The sequence below is a fragment of the Hypoxylon trugodes genome (genome assembly GCF_022578975.1).
Source record: "Hypoxylon trugodes strain CBS 135444 unplaced genomic scaffold F4822scaffold_10, whole genome shotgun sequence".
Lineage (NCBI taxonomy): Eukaryota > Fungi > Ascomycota > Sordariomycetes > Xylariales > Hypoxylaceae > Hypoxylon > Hypoxylon trugodes.
In genome coordinates, this window is record NW_026250025.1 from 1,286,031 (window position 1) to 1,310,347 (window position 24,317).

Consider the following 24,317-nt stretch of genomic DNA (forward strand, 5'->3'; position numbering starts at 1 on the left):
CCTCCCCTCTAGCATGGCATGTCAACATTTAAGAAAACAATAAGCATTGAATTTTCGAAGGAACAATATCGTGGGACCAATTAGAAACCCATTTACGAAACGGATAATAGATTCTTCCGCGCCGAATACGCTGTGTAACAAGGTACCACCGATCTACATGTAGATTTCCAAGGACGTATCTCTTCCATTCAAAGAAACTACCTGGCAACTTTGAGTTTACCTAGTTACGTCTATATATCTGGCGACGACGTCTTGGCTGTATGTTATATACCAATTGAAGGTTACCTGCTTAGGTATATGCCGTTCAATGGCAGTACTGTAATCTTCATTGGTGGCGGGTCAGTGAGGCTGCTTCGATCCTCCCCAACCCCGCAACAACATCCTAAGACCGACCCTACCACTACGACGCTGTGTATGAACTAGGTATTCTCTTATAGCTGTGATTCTCATGGCTGGCGACTCGCTTTTGAAACGTTGGCGGAATCAATTAAAATCTAGTAAAGGAAATCCGGCAGCATTGGAGACGCGAGAGGACTCTCAACATAGCCTGATCGCTACATCTGTCGCACTACAGGGTAAGCGCACAGTAGCAGCGAGCGGCTTCTTTAGCTGATACGACCTAGTAAATATCCCCACCATATGCAATTGCCATGTCAACCATATTTGCCATTTACATATTGCCCTTCGCTCCTATCGGCGGAACCTCCTACCTTGCCTACCTCAACACTATCCATACCATCACGAAATGCGGGCGCTAATACCTTAAAGGACGTATCCCAAGAGGGGAAAAATAATGGGGCAGAGGATTTTAAAGAGTCTGGCCTTCATACTCTTTTTGATAGCGACTGTGACGGCCAATCTTCAGAAGTTGAGTATATGATTTCGCCTACTACTACTTCATTTGCCCCTATTATAAACTAATAAATCGCTCTACTAGTGTCGTAGCGGTTCACGGTCTCAATTTCATGGGCAAGGACAACCACGCCCGAGATACCTGGGCGAAGGGCGACAAGATATGGCTTCGAGACTTTCTTCCAATAAGTCTCAAACGGGATGCTCGTGTGATGCTCTTCGCATATAATACCAGCCCTACTATAAAGCCAACAGGTATCAACCTTGATGACCACGCAGAGAATCTATTGCAATGGCTTAATATATCCCGACTGGTAAGCTACCCCGCTATTCCATGATAATAAGCCATCTGGCCTTAACGGTTCATAGGATGCTCCACAGAGGCCTCTTGTGTTTATCTGTCATAGTCTTGGCGGTTTGGTTGTTAAACAAGTTAGTACCACCCCAATACTTACGAATTTCATGTCTGATATAAGTAGGCACTCGCCCAAGCGAAGTCGAATGATTCATATAAATCAGTTTTCGAAGCAACTTGCCTTCTCGTCTTCTTTGCCACTCCACATCAAGGGGGTAATCATACTGGGATAGGCGAAATTGTAGCCAATATAGTCCGTATATCTCAAGGAAACATCAAGAACGACCTCCTTAATGCGTTGAAACAAAACTCGCCCGAAGCGATACGACGATTCGAGCAAGCTCGTCATCTGCCCGACAAATGTTATGTCGTTAATTTCTTTGAGGGGGAGCCATACGGTAAGCTAGGCATTGTAAGTTGATCAAATACTCTGATATAGAAAGCCCGCTAAATAACAACAGATTGTAGATAAGAAGTCTGCAACTCTCAACCTCCCGGGGTCGCGTGAGAAGCAGGTGGTTTTACACGCAAACCACGGTACAATTTGCAAGTTTGACTCCATCCAGAGCCAAGCCTGTCAACTTGTACTACACACCATCGCCACAGAACTAAGCCGCGCGCTTGAGAACCTCCAGAATAGTCAGTTTTCTCTCGCTCAGTGGTTATTGAACTACTAATTTAATATTAAATGTTAGGCAGTCTCAATCATGATGATACGCGGTTTCGGGAAGAAGATGATAAATGTTTGATGGACTTGAGAGTGACCGACCCTCGCGACGATAAAACCCGCATTGAGCGCGACAAAGGGGGGTTATTTGTTGGTTCCTATGTCTGGATCCTTGAAAACGATGAATTTATACAATGGGATAATGATGCCAAGCAACGTTTACTCTGGATTAAAGGCGATCCTGGGAAGGGTAAGACAATGTTGCTCTGTGGTCTCATCGACGAGCTAAGCTCCGATAGGTGGAGAGGCCCGAGGACCAGTGCTTCGCCGACTTTCTTCTTTTGCCAAGCCGCCGATGAACGCATAAATACCGCCAGATCCGTCCTACGCAGCTTGATTTACCTACTTGTGACAAATCAACCATCCCTTATATCACATATACGCCCGTCGTATAGCCACGCCAAAGAGAAGCTTTTCACGGATGTGAATGCGTGGGAGGCTATGTCGAAGATCTTAGGTAGTATTCTCGAAGATTCGTCTTTTAAAAATACCTACATAATCATCGATGCGCTTGATGAGTGTATTGTTGGCTTGGACCTACTTCTCGACCTTATCGTCCAGAAGTCACTATCATGCTCCTGCGTTAAGTGGATTGTTTCCAGTCGTAACTGGCCAAATATAGACAAGCCTCTTAACGTGGCTACGCAGAAAACCAGTATATGCCTTGAATTAAACCCAGAGTCAATCTCGGCGGCTGTCACGGCATACATATCGTTCAAAGTGAGCCAATTATCAAAACTACAAAAGTACAATGATGACACGCGAGATGTCGTCAAGCAGCACTTACTGTCCCATGCGAACGACACCTTCTTCTGGGTGGCCTTAGTCTGTCAAAACCTAGAGAAAATAATGTGACGAACCTATGCCTCAGAGAGGTATAGTCGTTGCTGGATTGGCTAATCCGGGGTTTTCTTGATTTGAAGGTAATAATATCAGTAGTAGGTTAAGTAGTTAAGTGCGTTCTGTTCGTCAGAAAGGTTTAAAGTCTTTTTATTATATTTGAAAGAATAGTCTTAGATTGATAACTAAAGAGTTATAAAAAGAATGACTAGATATATAGGAAATATTTATGGTTATATAATTACTTCTTCCTTCCCTCCTACCTTAAGGTTTATTATGATATGTTGCGATATATTGTAATGTGTTGTAATATGTTGCAATATGTTATAATATATTATAATATGTTGCAATATGTTATATATCAATATATTAAATCGGAATTTAATTATGATAGATTACCTATGCTCCATCCTCCGTGATCCAATAAGGGTCTCTCATAGGTGGTTTATAACATTATACCCCTCCCTTCTGAATCTTTGCCTTCAAAGATAAAAAAGGTAAGCATTTTCTTCCTCTTTTATTTCTATGCCTATTGCATAGAAACCATGTCTGGGAAGGTGCAAAAGTCAAGTGTTTGTTCTAATCAATGGCAGGAACGCCACACTCACGCCGACTACATTGAAACTCATGGTCGACCCGTCCTTCCTTGTTCCAATTGTGACGCTTCCGAAAAAGATTGCTTTTTGTCCACTGGTTTTGGGGTTTGTAACCACTGTACTCGTTGGAATCGAAAACGCTGCGACGTCCTGGAGATGAATGTCCTTGACCGTGTCTCCCGGGCCTGTACTCGTCTAGAGCAGGAACGCAAGGATGTAGAGGACGAATTGGTCTGTTTATAAGAAAAAATGGCGGAGAAGATTAGCAAGTTGCAGCGACTTCGTTGCCAGGAGGACTTGTTAAAAAGGTGTGGTCTAGAGTTGCTAAAACTTGGTGAGGAGCAGGATACTGAGGAAGAACAGGCCCCCCTGGCAGAGGAACGGGCTCGCATTGTCGAGGAATAGGTCCGAGTCGAACGGGGATACGGCGTTCCTACCTCTAAGGCTTCTTCCTTGGCCTTCCCCTTCTCCTTGTCTGGGGTAAATTTTGATCTTGGCCCGATGTCACCGTCGATTGCGGCCGTATGGGCCTTGGTTGGTCAGGGTTCTGGCGGTGAAAATCCTTAATCAATTTCTGGACCTTATCACTTATAAGATATTTCTGTGGTTCCTAGGTATTATTCTTTTCTGAATAATTAAGCCATTTAATAAAATATTTGATTTAATCATTAATAATCTTAGAATCATGGATGGTTTTAATATTATATTCTTCTGGGTCCTCTTTTAATTCGATATTTCCTTTAATTTTAACGTCTTTAGGTGCCGGTTCAAGCATAGTAATATAAAATATATTGGTTTTTAATTTTATATTTGTTGGTAATTATAGTTGATAATTTATTTTTAAAAGGACCTTTTTAATTAAGAAAGGTCTCAGTTTCTTAAAATTTAACTTTTTATTTAATTTTTTAGTTTAAATTTAAGATATTTTTAATATGGAATGTTATTTATTTTATAAGAGATAGATTTTATTTCTTTTTTATAAAATTAATCTTTTAATTCTTTTTTTATTATAATATATTGTTATTTTATATTATAGAAATTTAAGATATTATCTAAATTTAATTTATAATATTAAAGTTCTAATAGTAAATATCTTTATTCTAAGTAATATTATTTTTAATTCTAAGGTAATTTTATTTATTAATAATTTATATTTTTGTCACAAACCACACAGGCCTATAGGGGTATAAGACCCCGGAGGAAACCTTTTTCATTGCCGAAGTGGGGCAGGAGTATATAACACATGATATAAATGAATATAGATAAGGGTATCTAATCTTATCCAATAAGTATGGCATAAATGAATATAGATAAATATATCCAATCTCATCCAACAAATGTAATAAGAGATGAATATAGATAAGGAGATCTAACCTCATCCATAAAGAAGGTAGCAATAAAGAACATCTATATAATTACCATAATTTTCCTATATATTTAATTATTTTTTCCATAATTCTTTAATTATCAATCTAAAACTATTCTTTTAAATATAATGAAAAAACTCTAAGCCTCTTTGACAAATAAAATATATTTAATTACTTAATTTATTATTAATATTATTATTTTTAAATTAAGAAAACCTCAGATTAGCCAATCCAGCAATAACTATACCTTTTTGAAACATAGGTTCATCACATTTTGATAATTCCTTAATTAGTATTAATACTAGGTCAAAAAGTGGTATAAGCCATCCACAGGACATCTCTTTATTATCATCAATCAAACCTTCTCTTATTTTACTAACCTTTAAAAATAAAATAAAAAACCTTTACATCTTCTAAAAATTATCTTTTAAAAGATACTATAATTAAATATAGGATAAACTAATAGACCCTAACCTGGAAAATAAAGAAAAATTAGATAAAGAAAAATTCTAGAATGAGGACTTAGATGATTTATAATAGCCCAGTCCATCATTGCCCAGAACATCCATATCTATTCATATTACTTAAGATTTACCACTAATAGAAGAGGTATTCCAACTTATTGACAGAATAGTACCTCCTAAGACACGCTTGTAAGTCCCAGAATCAGAAATATATAAAGAAATTAATATTAGAATAAAAAGGGATGACCAAAAAGAAGAAAAGGCCCTTAACTGGTAAGTTAGAATAGTGGCTATCCTTAAGGAAATTAAGAGATTTAAAAAAGAATTAGCTTTAAAGAAGGCTAGATTAGGAAAGGCCCTTGAAGGATCCCTATTGGAAACCTTTTAGCAATTGACATCTCCTAGACTTCTAGATAATGACAATAATAATAATAAAAAGGATAGGAAGGAAAAGGGAGGCAAAGATCCCTAACCAAAAAAGGAAAAAATAATAACCCCTTTCCTACTTATTAAAGGATATAAATTAATAAATCTACCAACTTATAATGAAATTTTAGATGTTAAGGATTGGCTTATATATATAAAACTTTATTTATCTTTTTATAAGGAAAACTTATTATAAGAGGAATAATAGATATTTATTATTATTTAATTTTTAAATAGAATTACCTTTATATGGTTTTAACCCATTTTGGAAAATCATTTCAATATTATTAAAGAAAAATCAAAAAAGTCTTAATATATTTTTAAATTATATAAACATTTTGAAAATAAAATATAAATAATATTTGGCAAACCATTCAAAAAGGAGGAAATATAGAAGGCCATTTATCACCTTAGATAGAAGGGGTGAGCTACATTCTATATAACAAAATTCAAATAATTTGTAGTTATAGGGCAATTACCCAAAGATATATAATTTAATTATTTCTATAAGGGAATAGCTACCTAGGTAAAAGATGAATTCTTTAAGGAAGAATAACTTTCCATTATTAATAAATATATAACCAAGGTAATTCTTTATGATAATAGGTTATATAAAAGATATAATAAGAAAAAAAAAAGCTCCAAAATAATAAAGAATTAGGGAAAAAAAGAACCAGCCAAGATTTAAAGCCTAAACATAATTAATAATAATAAGAAACCTAAAAAAGATTTGAATAAGGTTAAATATTATAATTACTAAGAAGTAAGATATTATAAGAACCAATATAAAAAATCTAAGAAATAATTATAAATCTTAAAAGGAAGATTAGCCAATATAATAATGATAATATTAGGATCCTTAACCTTAGGAGTACTTAACATTATCAAAAAAGAAGAAAAATAGGAAAACCCATTACCAAACTATAACAAAGCCATCCAATAAACAGAAATAAAGAATTTTATAAATTAAATAAATTAATTATAGAATCTTGATACAATAGGCATAAAGGATTCCAAGGAGGAAGAAATGAATGTTTCTTCAGAAGAATCTAGTTCTTTTTTAAATGAACAAAGGCCATTATAGGATATAGATTAGAATATAAAAAGAGAAGTAGAAGGAGAAGTAATGTTTTTAATACAGGTTAATAATCAAAATATCTTTATTATATTATTATTAGATAAAAATATTATTCTAATATACTTTAATGGAACATAATTATATCAGTAGGTGGTATGGGATTAATAAGATTCTAATAATGAAAAAGAATAAAATTAAACCCCTGAACCAGAATTGGTATACCATATATGATTAATTGAATAAATAAATTATTATTATTATAATCTTAATGACCTAATAGATCCAAGATATATATTTAAAAATGATGAAATATAGATCTAAAAATATAAGAAATAGAATCGTAAAAGAATCCATAAAAATATTACTAAAAGAATATTTAAAAGATAAGGAATATCAGAATTATTTACCCTAAAAACATTTAAAGATTTAGATTACAAAGGGATAATCAAAAATAGATGGGACTAGGAATTTACACAATAATATTATAAGAATATATATAGGATCTCTTATATAATACTTTATAAGGAAAAATAAGATAAAATTACCTTAATTAAACTTGTTTATAAATATCTGAAATAAATGGCCTAATATTTAAATACTATCCTGAATAGATATTATAAACAGATATTATTATAATATAAAGAAATGATTAACCAATCTTAAAAGGAAATATAACATTTAAAAAGTAAGATTATAATTTTCTAAAAAAGAATTGAATAATTAGTAAACCTATTATAAAGAATAATTAATATAATTAATAAATAATAGAATATAATAAAAAAACTATTAAAAATTTTATAAATAATATTAAATAAGGTTAAACCAATATATTTAATAAGAATAATTAAGGGATCTTATTTAATTATAAAGATAATATAAAAAAGATATAAATTTAATATCTTGATTAATTTAGGATATATAGTTAATTTGATCCATCTAAAATTAATTAATATATATGGAATATTATATTAAAAAAAGAAGATGCCTTACCAAATTAACAATATTAATAAAAGCTTTATTATCTATAATGAAGGAAAAGTCAAAAAAGAAATTATAGTTTTTTTTATCTTGATCCAAAGATACCAAGAATTAGTATTTTTTAATCTTATTAATATAAATTATAAATTAATTTTAGGAAAAATATGATTCAAAACTAGTAACCCAAGAATCAACTAGGTATAAAATTGACTTTATTAGGATAAGCCAGAAAAAGATTTAGCCCCTGAGCATCAGAAAGAAGCTGACTTAAATAAATCAAAATAATAATTATAATAAATATAAATAAATAACCTTATAAAGGAACATTCCATATCTCTATATCTTATAATATAATATATAGATATTAAAGAATTAAATAATTAAAAATAAATTAAAATTAAAGAAAAATATATAAAAATGTTTTTTAAATTATTTTAGGATAATCTAGATATAAATATAGGTATATTAGAATATAATTAATATAACTATAAAATAATATTAAAAAAAGGAAAATATCCAAAATTATATTAAGTTTATAAATTAAGCTAGAATAAATCTAAAATCTTATATATTATATTTTAGGATAAAAAGGTAAAAAAATTTATATAAAAATCAAAATTATTAATAAGATATTTAATTTTTTTAATATTTAAAAAGAATAAGAATGGAATATCTAAATTAAATAAAGAAGGAAAAATAATATGGAGAGATGTTTATAATTATTAATAATTGAATAAGATCATGGTTAAGGATAGGTACCTTCTATCATATATTAAAAGCTTAAAGGAAGAAATAAATAATAATAAATAATTTATTTTATTAGATCTAAAATTTATTTTTAATCTTATATAAATTATTAAAAAAGACAAATGGAAAATAATTATTAGAATATTATATAGTTATTTCAAGTATTTAGTGATGTTATTTAGATTTACAAATATACTAGCCACCTTTTAATAAATAATCTAGGATATTCTATGATAATTCTTTAGAAAAAGTATTTTTGTATATTTAGACAACATTCTAATCCATTTAAAAACCAGAAAATAATATAAAAAGGATATATATAAGATATTTAAGGCCTTAAAAGAAGCTAAGTTTCTTATAGATCTAGATAAAAGTGATTTCTTTATCTAAAAACTTGATTATTTTAGATATATAATTTCTTTAAGAAAAATTAAGATTTAGAAATCTAAAATATTTATGATCAGGAAATAACCAATCTTAGAAATCATTATGGGAATATAAATCTTCTATAGTTTTTATAATTATAATAAAACCTTAATTAAGGATTTTGGGAAAATTATGGAATTAATAATAGTTATAATATATATCAAAAATTTAAAAGATTTTAAATAGATATAAGAGGTAAAAAAGGTATTTTAAAAAATAAAGAAGATTATAATAAAGGATCTAATAATAAAACTATTTAGCCTAAATAAGAGAAAATGATTATATATCAATGCCTTGAATAGAACAATGGGAATAATATTGGAACAATTGGAAGATAATAGAAAATGACATTTAATTACCTATTTCTCCAAAACCTTTAAAAAATCAGAAATAAGATATAAAATATATAACCAAGAATTAATAGTTATTTATTAAATATTAAAAGAGTAAAAACCATAGGTATTAGGAATTATTAAACCTTTGGAGATCTATTTAGATCATTATAATCTCAAATCTCTTATAATTATTAAGGTTCTTAATAATAGATAATCATAATAGGTAGATGATCTTACATATTTCAACTTTAAGATTCACTATATTAAGGAAAAAGAAAATATTTAAATAGATATTCTTAATAGATTAAAGGATTTTAATATTAAAGAAATCAAAGAAGAAAAGACAATATTCTAGGAAATATCCAATAGCACCTTAATATTATTAATAATATATCTAACCAAGCCATAACATAAATGGAAACAAAGAATTAAGAAAAAAACCTTATAAATTAAGGATATTCTATTAATATAAGATTTTATTATTAAAGATATAATATTATATAATAGGAAAACCTATATATTATTAATATTATAGGAAGAATTTATATAAAAGATATATAAATATCTTTTATATAAATATTTGAAAATCTTTAAGATAATTATATGATTATAGGAAATATATAATTTCCTGGGAATTAAGGAAGTAATTAAAGGGATTATCTTAAACTATAACATCTATAATAAAATTAAAGGAACTAAATATAAACCATATAGATTTTTATAACCTATTAAGGTTTCAGATAAATCATAGGATATTATTATATAGGATTTTATTATCAAGTTATCTAAATCATAATATTTAATAATTAGGGAAGAATATGATAATATATGGGTTATCATTGATAAACTTATAAAATATAGGTATTTTATATCATTTAAAGAAATCTATATAGTTGAAAATTTGGCTTTCAAATTTATCAAAAAAGTCTTTAATAAACATGGACTATCAAGGAAGATTATTTCAGATAGGGATAAGCTCTTTACCTCAAAATTTTGGATTAGCTTAATAAAAAGACTGGGGGTTAAACAAAAGCTTTTTACAATAGCTTATCCTCAAATTAATAGCTAAATGGAATAATTAAATCAGATATTAGAACAATACTTATAGAATTATATTAATTATAAATAAAATAACTAGGTAGAATTTTTATTATTTATTATATCCTTATATAATATTTTGGTTAATAATATTATCAAGATGTTACCATAGGAAACACTATATGGATAATAAATAAATATAAAATAGGAATCATTAACAAACAAGGTTATCCTAGAATTGGAAATAATATCACCTAGAATAGAGATGTTTACTATCAGAATCCTAACATTACAAGTTAAGTTTAAATAATATCTCAAATTTCTATAACACAAAATAGCAATATATTATAATAGGAAAAGAATTAAAGGATTAATTCTATATAAGGGAAATAAGGTCTATCTTTTATAAAATAAGCAATATTCTATATTAAAAATACCTTAGATTTGAACTAAAAGACCAAATAAGAAATTGGATTTTAAGAAATTAGGACCCTTTTTAATTAAAGAAATCTTTTTAAAAATAAATTATTGATTATAATTATTAATAAATATAAAATTAAGAATTAATATATTTTATATTATTATATTTAAATTAATATCTAAAGATATTAAATTTGAAAGAAATATTAAATTAGAAAAAGATCTAAAAGAATATAATATCAAAATCATCTATAATTCTAGGATTATTAATGATTAAATTAAATATTTTATTAAATAACTTAATTATTTAGAAAAGAATAATATCTGGGAATCATAAAAATACTTTATAAATAAAAAGGTTTAGAAGTTAATTAAGGATTTCTATTATTAGAACCTAGATTAATTAATGGTAATAAATCAAAGTTTATATCTTTAAGGGAAAAGTTGGAAAAGGGGTTGATTATGGAAGTTATATTAGTTTATGCCTTAATGTTATATTGTTGTTTCTTTGCCAGATGTTACTCCTTTTTTGATTATTCTTACTCTTCTAGTTCTTCCAGGCTTTAAAGATTATATTAAAATATCTTTAAGTCTTTTTCTTTTAATAATTTCTTTTGCCACTTAAGCCATTTAATGCAAACCAAGGCCTTAGCTATTTTAATATAAAGATATTTAAGGATCTTTTTAGCCTGATATTCTTAAATAAATAATTATTCCTCCTTATTCTCAAACCAGGAAAAGAAACTAATAAAGATGCCCATCCCATTATATTGACGGCAATGTAAGACACATTCACTACACTTCTTAGACATCCTAATTATCATTATATATTTAAGATTATGATTGAAATAATATAAACATGACATAATATCTACATTAAAACCAATCCTACCAATCCATTCTGAAAGCTCTATATGCTCCTATCCTTAATTAATGTATTTATGTTTTATAGATGGATTGATAAATATGATGCAGATTAAATTAAAAGGGACCTACCAAGAAAAAAGATCTTTAAGGATAAAGAAACTAAAAAAGGAAGAAATAATATCATAAATTACACAGGCCTATAGGAATGTAAGATCCCAAAAGAAATCTTTTTTATTACTAAAGTGGGGCAGGAGTGTATAATACATGATATAGATGAATATGAATAAGGGTATCCAGTCTTATCCAGTAAGTATGACATAGATGAATATGGATAAGTATATCTAATCTCATTTAACAAATGTAATAAGGGATAAATATAGATGAGGAGATCTAACCTTATCTATAAAGAAAATAATAATAAAGAACATCTATATAATTACCATAATTCTCCTATATATTTAATTACTCTTTCCATAGCTCTTTAATTATTAATTTAAGATTATTCTTTTAAACATAGTGAGAAGACTCTAAGCCTCTCTGACAAACAGAATATATTTAATTACTTAATCTACTACTAATATTATTACCTTTAAATCAAAAAAACCCTGGATTAGCCAATCCAGCAACAACTATACCTCTCTGAGGCATAGGTTCATCACAATTTTATATCTATTTATTATCTATATAATATTTCTTATAATAACATCCTGGTAATATTATTTATTAAAATATTATATAAAGATATAGTGAATAATAGGAATTTTATTTAATTATTTTATTTATAATTAATATAGTTTTATAAATATTGTTTTAATATTTAGTTTAATTATTCCATTTAACCATTGATCTAAGGATAGGTTATCATAAAAAGTTTCTATTTAATCTCTAATCTTTTTATTAAATCAATCTAAAATTTTAAAATAAAAAACTTATCCTTATTTAAAATAATCTTCCTTAGTAACCTATATTTATTAAAGATTTTTTTAATAAATTTAAAAATTAAATCTTTAATTATATAAATTTCTTTAAATAACATAAAATATCTATATTTTATGAATTTATTAGTAATAATCTATATATTATTATATTCTTTTTTAGTTATTAGATATCATAATTTAGATAATTTAGTAATAAAATCTTATATAATAGTATTCTATAATTTATTTGGAACTTTAATAAATTATAAAAACCTATATAGTTTATATTTGATTTTTTTAATTTTGTTATAGATATTATAATTTATAATAACCCTTTTAATTACTCCTTTAATTCCTAAAAAATCATATATTTCTTATAATTATATAATTATTTTAAAGATTCCTAAATATCTATATAAAGGATATTTATATATTTTTTATATAAATTTTTCTTATAATATTAATAATATATAAATTTTTTTACTATATAATATAATATTTTTAATAGTAAAATCCTATATTAATAAAATATCTTTAATTTATAAGATTTTTTCTTTAATTTTTTATTCCTATTTATGTTGTAATTTAGTTAAATATATTATTGATAATATTAGGATATTATTAAACATTTTTTAGAATATTATCTTTTCTTTTTTAACCTTTTTAGTATTAAGATCTTCTAATTTATTAAAAATATTTACCTAAATATTCTCTTTTTTTTTTAATATGGTGAATTTTAAAATTAAAATATATAAAATCATTTATCCATTATAATTACTTACTATTAAAAACCTTAATAATTATAAAGAATCTAAGATTATAATGATTTAAATAGATTTTTAATAATTTAATAATTCTTAATATCTATGATTTCCATTCTTTTAATATTTAATAAATGATCATAAATTCTTGGTTATATATTTTATATTTCACTTTTGATCTTTTAAAGATTTTGGAAAAATAAATGATTAAATATTATTTTTTATTATCTTTTAATTGTTTTAATATTACTCCCATTATCCCATTCAAGATATTAATATATAATTATTTTTTTTTATTTAAATTAAATAATTTCATTATTAAATCTCTTATTACAATCTTTTTTATTTTTTAAAATGCCTTTTTTATCTTTTATATCTATTTAAAATCCTTTAGATTTTTAATATATATTATAATCATTATTAATTCTATAATTTTCCCAAAATCTTTAATTAAAGTTCTATTATAATTATAGAAATTATAAAAGGCTTATATTCCTATAATAATTTCTAAAATTAACCATTTCTTAATTATAAATATTTTGGATTTTTAAATCTTAATTTTTCTTAAAGAAATTATATATCCAAAATAGTCAAGTTTTTGGATAAAGAAGTCACTTTTATTTAGATTTATAAGAAATTTAACTTCTTTTAAAGCCTTAAATATCTTGTATATATCTTTCTTATATTATTTTTTAATTTTTAAATAGATTAGAATATTATCTAAATATATAAAAATATTTTTTCTAAGAAATTATTATAAAATATCTTAAATTATTTATTAAAAAGTAATTAATATATTTATAAATCCAAATAATATTATTAAACATTTAAAATAATTATACAATATTCTAATAATTATTTTTTATTTATTTCCTTTAACAATTTATATAAGATTAAAGATGAATTTTAGATCTAATAAAATAAATCATTTATTATTATTTATTTCTTTTTTTAGATTTTTAATATGTAATAAAGGATATTCATTTTTAATCATAATTTTATTCAATTATCAATAATTATAAACATCCTTCTATATTATTTTTCTTTTTTTATTTAATTTAGATATTCTATCTTTATTTTTTTTAAATATTAAAAAGATTAAATATCCTATTAATAATTTTGATTTTTATATAAATTCTTTTATTTTTTTATTTTAAAATATAATATATAAAGTTTTAGATTCATTTTAATTTAATTTATAAACTTAATATAATTTTGGATATTTTCTTTCTTTTAATATTATTTTATGGTTATATTAACTGTATTCTAATATATTTATATTCATATTTAGATTATTTTGGAATAATTTAGGAAATATTTTTATATATTTTTCTTTAATTTTAATTTATTTTTAATTATTTAATTCTTTAATATCTATATGTTATATTATAAAACATAAAGGTATAAAATATTCTTTTATAAGATTACCTATTTATATTTATTATAATTACTATTTTAATTTACTTAAATCAACCTTTTTTCAATGTTTAAAAACTAAATCTTTTTTTGACTTATCTTAATAAAATTAATTTTATATCTAGTTAATTCTTAGGTTATTAATTTTAAATCATATCTTTCCCAAAATTAATTTATAATTTATATTAATAAAATTAAAAGATATTAATTTCTAATATCTTTAGATTAAGATAAAGAAAATTATAATTTTTCTTTTAATTTTTCTTTTATTATAGATAATAAGATTTCTATTAATATTATTAATTTAATAAAGTATCTTTTTTTTTTAATATGATATTTTATATATATTAATTAATTTTGGATGGATTAAATTAATTATATATCTTAAGTTAATTAAGATATTAAATTCATATCTTTTTTATATCATTTTTATATCATTTTTATAATTAAATAAGGTTCTTTGGTTATTTCTATTAAATATATTAATTTAATTTTATTTAATATTATCTATAAAATCTTCAATAATTTTTCTATTATATTCTACTATTTATTAATTATATTAATTATTTCTTATAATAGGTTTATTAATTATTTAATTCTTCCTTAAAAAGTTACAATCTTGTTTTTTAAATATTATATTTTCTTTTAAAACTAATTAATTATTTCTTTATATTATAATAATATTTATTTATAATATCTATTTAAGATAATATTTAAATATTAGATTATTTATTTTAAATATCCATAAATAGATTTAATTAGAATAATTTTACTTTATTTTTCCTTATAAAGTATTATATAGAAGACCCTATATATATTTTTATAATATCATTATATAAATTCCCAGTTCCATTTATTTCTAATTACCCTCTTATAATCCAAATTTTTAAATATATTTAAGGTAAATAATTCTAATATTCCTTATTTTTTAAATATTCTTTTAGCAATATTTTTATAAGTTCTTCTATAATTCTATCTCTTATATTTTTAGATCTATATTTTATTATTTTTAAATATATATCTTAGGTCCATTAGGTTACCAAGATTGTAATAATAATAGTCCATTTATTTAATTAACCATACATAATATACTAATTCCAATTTAAAAGTTTAATTCTATCTTCTTTTATTATTAAAATCCTATTAATCCCATATCACCTACTAATATAATTATATTCCATTAAAATATATCAGAATAACATTTTTATCTAATAATAATATAATAAAGATGTTTTAATTATCAACTTATATTAAAAATATTACTTCTCCTTCTACTTCTCCTTCCATATTCCAATCCATATTCCACAATGGCCTTTATTCATTCAAAAAAGAATTAGATTCTTTCAAAAAAATATTCATTTCTTCCTCTTTAAAATCTTTTATACCTATTATATTAAGATTCCATAATTAATTTATTTAATTTATAAAATTCTTTATTTTTATTTATTAAATGATTTTATTATAATTTAATAATGGATTTTTTTATTTTTTTTCTTCTTTAATAATATTAAATATTTTTAAGGTTAAAAATCTTAATATTATTATTATTATATTAATTAATCTTCTTTCTAGGATTTATAGCTATTTTTTAGGTTTCTTATATTGGTTTTTATAATATTTCATTTCCTAATAATTATAACATTTAATCTTATTCAAATCTTTTTTAGGTTTTTTATTATTATTAATTATATTTAAGTTCTAAGTTTTAACAAATTCCCTTTTTTTTTGATTTTTTATTACTTTAAAATCTTTTTTTTTCTTATTATATCTTTCATATAATCTATTATTATAAAAAATTATCTTGATTATATATTTATTAATAATAATAAATCATTCCTCTTTAAAAAGTTTATTTTTTACCTAAGTAACCACTTCTTTATAAAAGTAATTAAATTATTTAAATTTTGTTACATAAAATATAACTTACTCCTTTTATTTAAGGTAATAAATGGCTTTCCATACTTCCTCTTTTTTAAATAATTTATTAAACATTATTTATATTTTGTTTTCAAAATGTTCATATAATTTGAAAACATATTAAAATTCCTTTAATTCTTTCTCAGTAATATTGAAATGATTTTCCAAAATGAATTAAAACCATATAAAGATAATTTTATTTAAGAATTAAATAATAATAAATATTTATTATTCCTTTTATAATAGGTTTTTCCTATAAAAAAATAAATAAAATTTTATATATATAAATTAATTCTTAACATCTAAAATTTCATCATAGATTAATAAATTTATTAATTTATATCCCTTAATAAGCAAAAAAGAGGTCATTATTTTTTCCTTTCTTGGTTAGAGATCTTTACCTTCCTTTTCTTTCCTATCTTTTTTATTATTATTATTATTATTATTTGGAGGTCCAAGGGGTGCCGGTTACTGAGAGGTTCCCAATGGAGATCCTTTAGAAACCTTTCTTAATCTGGCCTTCTTTAAAGTTAATTCCTTTTTAAGCTTTTTAATCTCCTTAAAGGTAGTTATCGTTTTGGTTTGTCAATCAGGAGCCTTTTCCTCTTCTTGGTCATCCCTTTCTATTCTGATATTAATTTCTTCCTACATTTCCAATTCTAGGATTTACAAATATGTCTTAGAAGGTACCATTTTGTCAATAAGTTGGAATATCTTCCTTATTAATAATAGGTCTTAAATAATATAAACAAATATAAATATTCTAATCAATAATAAATTAGGTTATTATAAATTATTTAAATCCTTACTCTAGAATTCCTTTTTATTTAACTTTTCTTTATTTTTTAGGTCAGGGTCTACTAGTTTATCTTATATTTAATTATAATATCCTTTAAAAGATAATTTTTGGAAAATATAGAGGTTTTCTATCTTATTTTTAAAAATTAATAAAATAAGAAAAAGTTTAATTAATAATGATAAAGGGATGTCCTATAAATGGTTCATACCATTTCTTAACCTAATACTAATATTGATTAAAGAGTTATTAAAATATAACAAACCTATATTTCAAAAAGGTATAATTATTATTAGATTAATTAATCTAAGATTTTCTTAATTTAAAAGTAACAATATTAATAATAAATTAAATAATTAAATATATTTTATTTGTTAGAAAGGTTTAAAATCTTTTTATTATATTTAAAAAAATAGTTTTAAATTAATAATTAAAAAGTTATAAAAAAAATAATTAAATATATAAGAAATATTCATAATTATATAATTATTTCTTTTTTTCCTCTTATCCTAAAATTTATTATAATATATTGCAATATGTTGCGATATATTATAATATGTTGTAATATGTTATAATATGTTACGATATGTTATAATATATTATATATTAACATATCAAACCAGAGTTTAACCATGATAGGTTACCTATGCTCCATCTTCTGTGATCCGATAAGGGTTCCTCATGGGTGGTTTGTAACAAATAGCCCAAAGACATGTCCATACCAAGTTAAATTAATACCCTCTAGGTCTTAATCCCCTGTACCAGCGAATGTTGGACAATATTCACGGTTCGGACGATGTAGACCTCTGCATGAAGATACTATCCGTTGTTTCAATTGTATATAAACCTGTCACGCTAGAAGAACTATCGACCCTTGTTAATATACCTGATGATATCGATGACGACGACTTAGTAGAAATTGTAGAGCTATGCGGCTCTTTCCTTTCTCTCCGTGGGCGGACCATTATTTTTATCCATCAATCCGCGAAGGACTTTTTATTAGAAAATGCGGTTACTGAGTTGTTCCCCTCCGGAACGGAAGATGCTCATTACACGATTTTTTTCGCGATCATTGGAGGCCATGGAAAAGGCCCTACGCGCCGACATCTACCTATTAGGTGCTCCCGGATCCTGCCCTCATCAAGTGGAACAACCCGAGAAAGACCCTCTTATAGCGTTGCGTTATTCCTGTATCTATTGGGTCGAACACCTTTGCAACTCCCAGCTCGACTCGAATACCACGTATAATGATAGTTTACAAGATGGTGGTCTAGTCGAAACTTTCTTGAGGAAGAAATATCTCTATTGGCTTGAAGCTCTTAGCCATTGCAAGACCATACAAGAAGGAATGGGTTCAATCACTAGACTCCTAAATATTGTTAAGGTAAGGTCCAACCACGTCAATTATACGTATCAACTATACTTACCCAGGCGAATTACTAGAGACGGCACAATGCTACGCGGTTAACTTCGCTTGTCCAAGATGCCCGTCAATTCATTAATCACCATCTATTGACAATTCGAGAAGCCCCTCTCCAGTTATACAGTTCAGCCCTTGTGTTCAGCCCAAGAGAGAACCTAATAAGGAATCTATTTAAAGAGGAGATACCAGACTGGATTATGCATGAGCCAAGCCACTGGCATCGCTATCCACAGCCATGCGGGAGTCATCAAAACCGAGTCAACTCAGTAGCTATTTCGCCTGACGGCAGTATCGCGGCGTCGGGATCGGATGATGAGACTGCGATTCTCTGGTCAATCGAAACGGGGGAGTTACTACGGGTGCTCAGCGATCATAGCGACCGTGTCTACTTGGTACTATTTTCACCCAACGGCAACGTCTTAGCTTCAGGTTCTTACGACGACACCGTGCGGCTTTGGGACGTCGAGACAGGATTATGTCTACGCATAGTAGAAGTGGGCAATCCATTTTCGGAGGAGGTGGTGTTTGACCAGGACCAATTCCATTTTACTGAAATCGACGATACTAGTTCTCTTGATTGCTTACGGCGACGGATAGGTACATATAGCCGGTCGTCAGATGATAACGGTCGGAGCTATTGTTTTGATTACGACTTAAATCCGGCATGTGACTGGATAACGTTAAACGGGAATAATATCCTTTGTTTGCCGGTATTTTGCGGGGCGTGGGTTTCAGCCGTGTCTGGCTCGGCTGTGGTAGTTGGTTGTGTGTCGGGGGAGATTTTTATTTTCCGATTTGATGCGAAGAAGCTGTTTAAACTACCAGGGTTTTGTTCGTGATGAATCTAGGACTCCGATATTCGATTCCATGTACAGATACTTTGGTGGTACGCTAGATAACACACGGAAATCGAGAAGTGTTGCATAATTCAAAGAGACATTTGAACACGACATCCTCATTCAAAGAATCTCTTATTCGTTACTTTTCGGTACAGGAGATTGCGCTTCAACCGAAAAGATCACCAGCTCACTTGGTGTACTTAGTGTCCGCAAGCAACACTTTCATGGCATTGCTCATTGGCTTGTATGTGCTCTCTTCTCTAGCTAGCTCCGCATCTCGTACGAGAGCTGGATTAGGATCTGCGCCCTGTTCTAGGCAGACGAGAGCCGCATCGAATTTCGATCTAGTGGCGGCAATCCTGCATGCGTCGGTGGCGTCGCCATCAGCTCCGAGCAACAATTTGAGCGCGTTCAAGTCATCCCTTTCTATGGCAATTAATAACGCAGCAGACGCGTCGGCACCGTGACGGAGGAGCGACTCGACTGCCGGTAGGTTATGATGATAGATAGCCCACCGCAAAGGTGGACCTTCTCGACCGGTGTACGTAAAATCGCTCAATTTCACCAACCCGTCGCAGGTGTCGTCGCCATTAACATCGTACTTATAATTCTGCAGGAGGTGCGCGATATTAAAGTCGACTTGGGCGGGGTTCTGGGGTTTGTAGAAGGCCGTGTAGTGCAGCGCCAAGCATCGCGAAGGGTCTGCCCCTCGGGAGACGAAATAGTCGAACATGTCCATATTCCCCTGCGCTGCCGCTTCGTTAAGAACCGCAAGGGTGTCGTCCCGCTCTCCCTTTTTAAGGTCTGTGCGTAGCTCGCTCTGAGGAAATTCGAGTCGTGCTCCATGGTCAAGTAGCCAACTTACAACCTCTTTGCTTTCGAGGACTCGACTGTAATTCGATTAGCAAATACAGATATAGAAAGACGGCCATAAAACGAACGTGAGTATGAGATGACCCTTCGTCTTAATTGGCCAACCAGCCTGCTCCAATATCTCGAAGATCTCGATGGAGCGACATTTTGCGAGAGGGTTGGTTTGAAATATCATAGGGCGCACACCTTGCCGCAGCAAAAAGGCGACATCCTGCGCATGGCTCTTTGCAATAGCATGGTATAGAAGAGGTATGGCAGACCGAGAGGTCAACTGCTTAGTTTGGAAGGCTTCTGTAACCTGGTCGTAATTACCAATATCGAGAGCATTTTGCAAGTCCGCCAAGATCTCATCGTCCAATCCCATGTCAAAAAATAGTATGACGAGCTCGCTATGACGACAAGTAGCTCGTAGGCCGAGCTGTTGTGTTACAACCGATCGAAGTATTTAGAAAGCCGACGAGATCCGTACCCCTGAATCGGATAAGGCACCTTGGAAAAGGCTTATTCTAGTTTAGCTCCCGTGCCGCAACGTCGATCAGTGGATCTCGTACCACCGCGGTGTGGCCCATATAATTGGATCCAGTTTTAGCCCCTGAGAACGGTACCTGGTATATAGAATTGGCTGAGAATTATTCTCCTATTTCTACTTGTAGATTCTTCAACACACTATCGCCCTAAGTTCCCCAATTAGGTACCGATACTCAAGAATATTTGAGCTACGGCTATATGAAATGCAATAGTCCAATACTGCGGATGTACGTTCTTCTGCTGAGCGAATCGACAATAAAGGGCCTACCAGCCTGCCTCTTCATGGTCTGAACGAGCTGGGGTGCGATTGGTCTACCTAATATGGCGTTCTACAACGTGGGGGTCAAAATAAGTTTGACGGACCTCCGGTGGGGTTATCGGGTCACCAACGTGGCTGCGCGGATCTATGTCACAGCAGATTTCCCGTACTTTTTGTTAAAGTCCCATGAGCATTGGAGGCGGTAGCTAAAATAGGCGGGGGAATTCGCCGTCCTAATCAGCCCCACGATGTTGTGAAGATGTAGTAACCCAAGAAGATGGAAACTTTACTGCTTACCTAGACACCTACCTAGGTAGGTACTCAGGTAGGTAGGTAGGTAGGTAGTATATTCCATTCGGTCGCGCTAATCCCTACGACAATTCCTATCGTATAGCTATCGTGCAGGAAATGTATTCTTCCTCTCGCCAAAGATCTCATCCTCCAAGCCACTAAAAGAACGAGGGTAGTGGTGGGATTTCTTCAGCCGTGACCACCCGAGGCGAAATATCGGACGGCGACATGGTGCAGCTCAATTGAATTCGTAGGTCTCTGTTCTTATAACCCTGGTGGAAATTGCAACCACAACCCGGGATAACCGATTATCAAAAAAGGGGCGCTGAAGACGGTTTCGGCTGGGATTCTGCGAACGGTTGCCGATGCATTCATGCCTGGCGAAATATGGCATCCTCGAAACCTTCGCTCTCAGTAGGATACTGTTTTACACGATGTAAGTTTCTATCTCCATGATTTCCACTTGCTTTCTATCGCCGCCTTACGAATATAACCTTTCCCCCGTCCCTTGAAGCATGTTAAGTTACAAAATCCTGCCATGCAACGCACATAAATCCCAGCAACTAATTTGATGATTGTGTCGGTAACGGAGTGATTCTATTGGCCTCGGAGTTGATATCATGAACTTCGCTTGCTCCTAATCGCGTAAATATCTAAAATGATACCTCTGCCGATGAATTGTCAGTAATATTTGAAAATTGATGCAACGCTAGAAGCAGACCCATTGCCGTTTTATCATCGCAACACATCGTTTCAGTTTTCGCCGTCGCTCGAAACAGGTCTAGTCTGATAGAGAGGATTTATCAAAACGAATGAGCCCAGAGCCATATCTTCATTGTATATATGCTTTGACCGTCCCGTGGTGTTAGGTGCATCCCTCTCCTTTTCGTCCAAACTCTTTCCTAGCCCCCTATGTGGACCACGATGGCCTACCGGTTTTCGTCAAGGACGAAACGTATTCTCTTATGCTTAAAATTCATTGGCCTAGCCAACAGCGCAAGCGCACCTATTTCCGCATCATGGTCAAAACGGACTTTCGGTCCCGATGGGCCGTGGCCGGCGATCGAAATAAATATAGCGGATAACCAAACGATTACGATATATCCAGGCAATCAAAGCCCTTTGGCTTATGTCTTCACGGACGAGTACTGCGATAATAATTTAACTTCGCCTTGCTTTCCAGCACAGGCAGGCCTCTATAATGTTGACGAGTCAGCCTCAGTTTCCCCTGAATCCGACTCCGGATTTTGGCAGAGTTACATGAGCGGTGTAGATGTTGAGAGCATTACCTATCGTTTCCGGGCCGATACGGTGGATTTTCAAAAGGGGATGCCTATTCCTAATGTCATGATGTTACCCATGAATGCTTCCTTTGCGGAATATCCTGATGGAACCTGGTATCCTCTAAGCGTGGGCTGTCTAGGCCTAGGATCAGCGCGACAAGGAGAAGGGGGCGGATTTTTCTCGACTACCAATGCTACCAATACGACTAACGTCAACACTTCTACTATCCCTGGGTATCTATCGGATCATGAATATATTTCGTCAAACTCATTTGGAATGCATTTGGGTTCGTCGTATCCGAAGATGGATGGCTCTCTATACCTTGGAGGATACGACCAAAATCGACTAATCGGAGATGTCATGACCATTGGACACACCAGCTTTCTCGCTCCGCAAGTCGCTCTGGAAGATATATCAATCCAGGTCGTAGAGGGTGCTTCACCATGGGGGTTCACGACCCGAGACGGCCTCTTACGACAAGCAAACGATACTATCTCTCCAGATGGTCTTCTCATGTATGTGGACTCGTGTTCACCATACTTTTCTCTGCCTAAATCCACCTGCGACGCTATCACCTCATACCTACCTGTGACGTATAATGAGAAGTTGGGATTGTATTTCTGGGACACCGACAGCGCAAACTATTCAAAAATCGTTTACTCAGCATCCTCGCTTGTGTTCACCCTCCAGCCATTTAATATCGACAATTCGACCAAATCCGAGAATATCACTATCTCGGTACCTTTCCGCCATTTGAACCTTACCTTGGAACCACCATTAGTCCCAACAACCCAACAATACTTCCCGTGTTACACCGGAACGGAACGATCCGTCTATACATTAGGCCGCGCGTTTCTCCAAGATGCCTTCTTGGGCGCTAACTGGGACTCAGATACGGAGTGGCTAGCCCAAGCCCCTGGTCCTAATGTCAGGGATGCCTCAATCGTCGAGATAGGCGCTGGCGACATATCTATAGGGTCAAGCAGCATGGATTGGAAAGAGTCGTGGTCGGGGCATTGGAAAGCACTTACCCCTGAAGAGGCGGCCGCGACTACAAGTATATCACCACCGATACCTACAAACACAGCTGGATCGGGCATTGACAAGCTTCCGTTGCCGGCCAAAGCGGGAATCGGAATGGGTGTGGGAGTATTTTTGCTACTCCTAGGGTTTTTCACCGCTTGGAAAATAGTTCAGTCTAGGAAACAGAGGAACAAAGTTCCTACGGATATCGCGACAGATTCAGAAGAGACCCCGATCGAAAAGCCACAATTACATCCAGACCGTATCTCTAGTCCCAGTCCTTACCAGATGGAAGACAACCAGCGCCCTATCGAACTTGCGCAATGCGAAATAATAGAGTTGGAGGATACCCAGATTCACGACGACAAGAAAACTAACTCCATAGACAATTTTTCCGTTTCCCCTGAAAAACCTACTTCTATGGTGGATTAAGACCACGACCTCTGATACGAATGATGATGTACTATATTGGAT

The 24,317-nt window shown here is 30.1% G+C and overlaps 4 protein-coding genes across 4 annotated transcripts; 3 read left to right on the plus strand and 1 right to left on the minus strand.

Annotated features, from left to right (window-relative positions):
- Window positions 1-448: 448 nt before the first annotated feature.
- On the plus strand, window positions 449-2,789 carry F4822DRAFT_434026 (NACHT domain-containing protein; the record flags this gene model as incomplete). The annotated part of the gene is made up of 8 exons (XM_051461935.1): window positions 449-575; window positions 624-652; window positions 769-872; window positions 938-1,166; window positions 1,222-1,284; window positions 1,332-1,619; window positions 1,669-1,846; window positions 1,903-2,789. 8 exons carry the CDS (start codon window positions 449-451, stop codon window positions 2,787-2,789), a joined length of 1,905 nt encoding a protein of 634 aa, XP_051309853.1.
- Window positions 2,790-18,202: 15,413 nt separating this feature from the next.
- Window positions 18,203-19,679, plus strand: F4822DRAFT_60334 (WD40-repeat-containing domain protein). The gene is made up of 2 exons (XM_051463727.1): window positions 18,203-18,707; window positions 18,767-19,679. Exons 1-2 carry the CDS (start codon window positions 18,330-18,332, stop codon window positions 19,583-19,585), a joined length of 1,197 nt encoding a protein of 398 aa, XP_051309854.1. The 5' UTR covers window positions 18,203-18,329; the 3' UTR covers window positions 19,586-19,679.
- Window positions 19,679-20,969, minus strand: F4822DRAFT_60338 (uncharacterized protein). The gene is made up of 2 exons (XM_051463728.1): window positions 20,527-20,969; window positions 19,679-20,475 (listed from the first exon to the last, which is right to left on the minus strand). The coding sequence occupies exons 1-2, from the start codon at window positions 20,820-20,822 to the stop codon at window positions 19,773-19,775; spliced, it is 999 nt and encodes a 332-aa protein (XP_051309855.1). The 5' UTR covers window positions 20,823-20,969; the 3' UTR covers window positions 19,679-19,772.
- A 1,491-nt stretch (window positions 20,970-22,460) lies between these two features.
- F4822DRAFT_434030 (aspartic peptidase domain-containing protein) lies at window positions 22,461-24,275 on the plus strand (the record flags this gene model as incomplete). The annotated part of the gene is made up of 1 exon (XM_051461936.1): window positions 22,461-24,275. The coding sequence occupies one exon, from the start codon at window positions 22,461-22,463 to the stop codon at window positions 24,273-24,275; it is 1,815 nt and encodes a 604-aa protein (XP_051309856.1).
- Window positions 24,276-24,317: the final 42 nt, after the last annotated feature.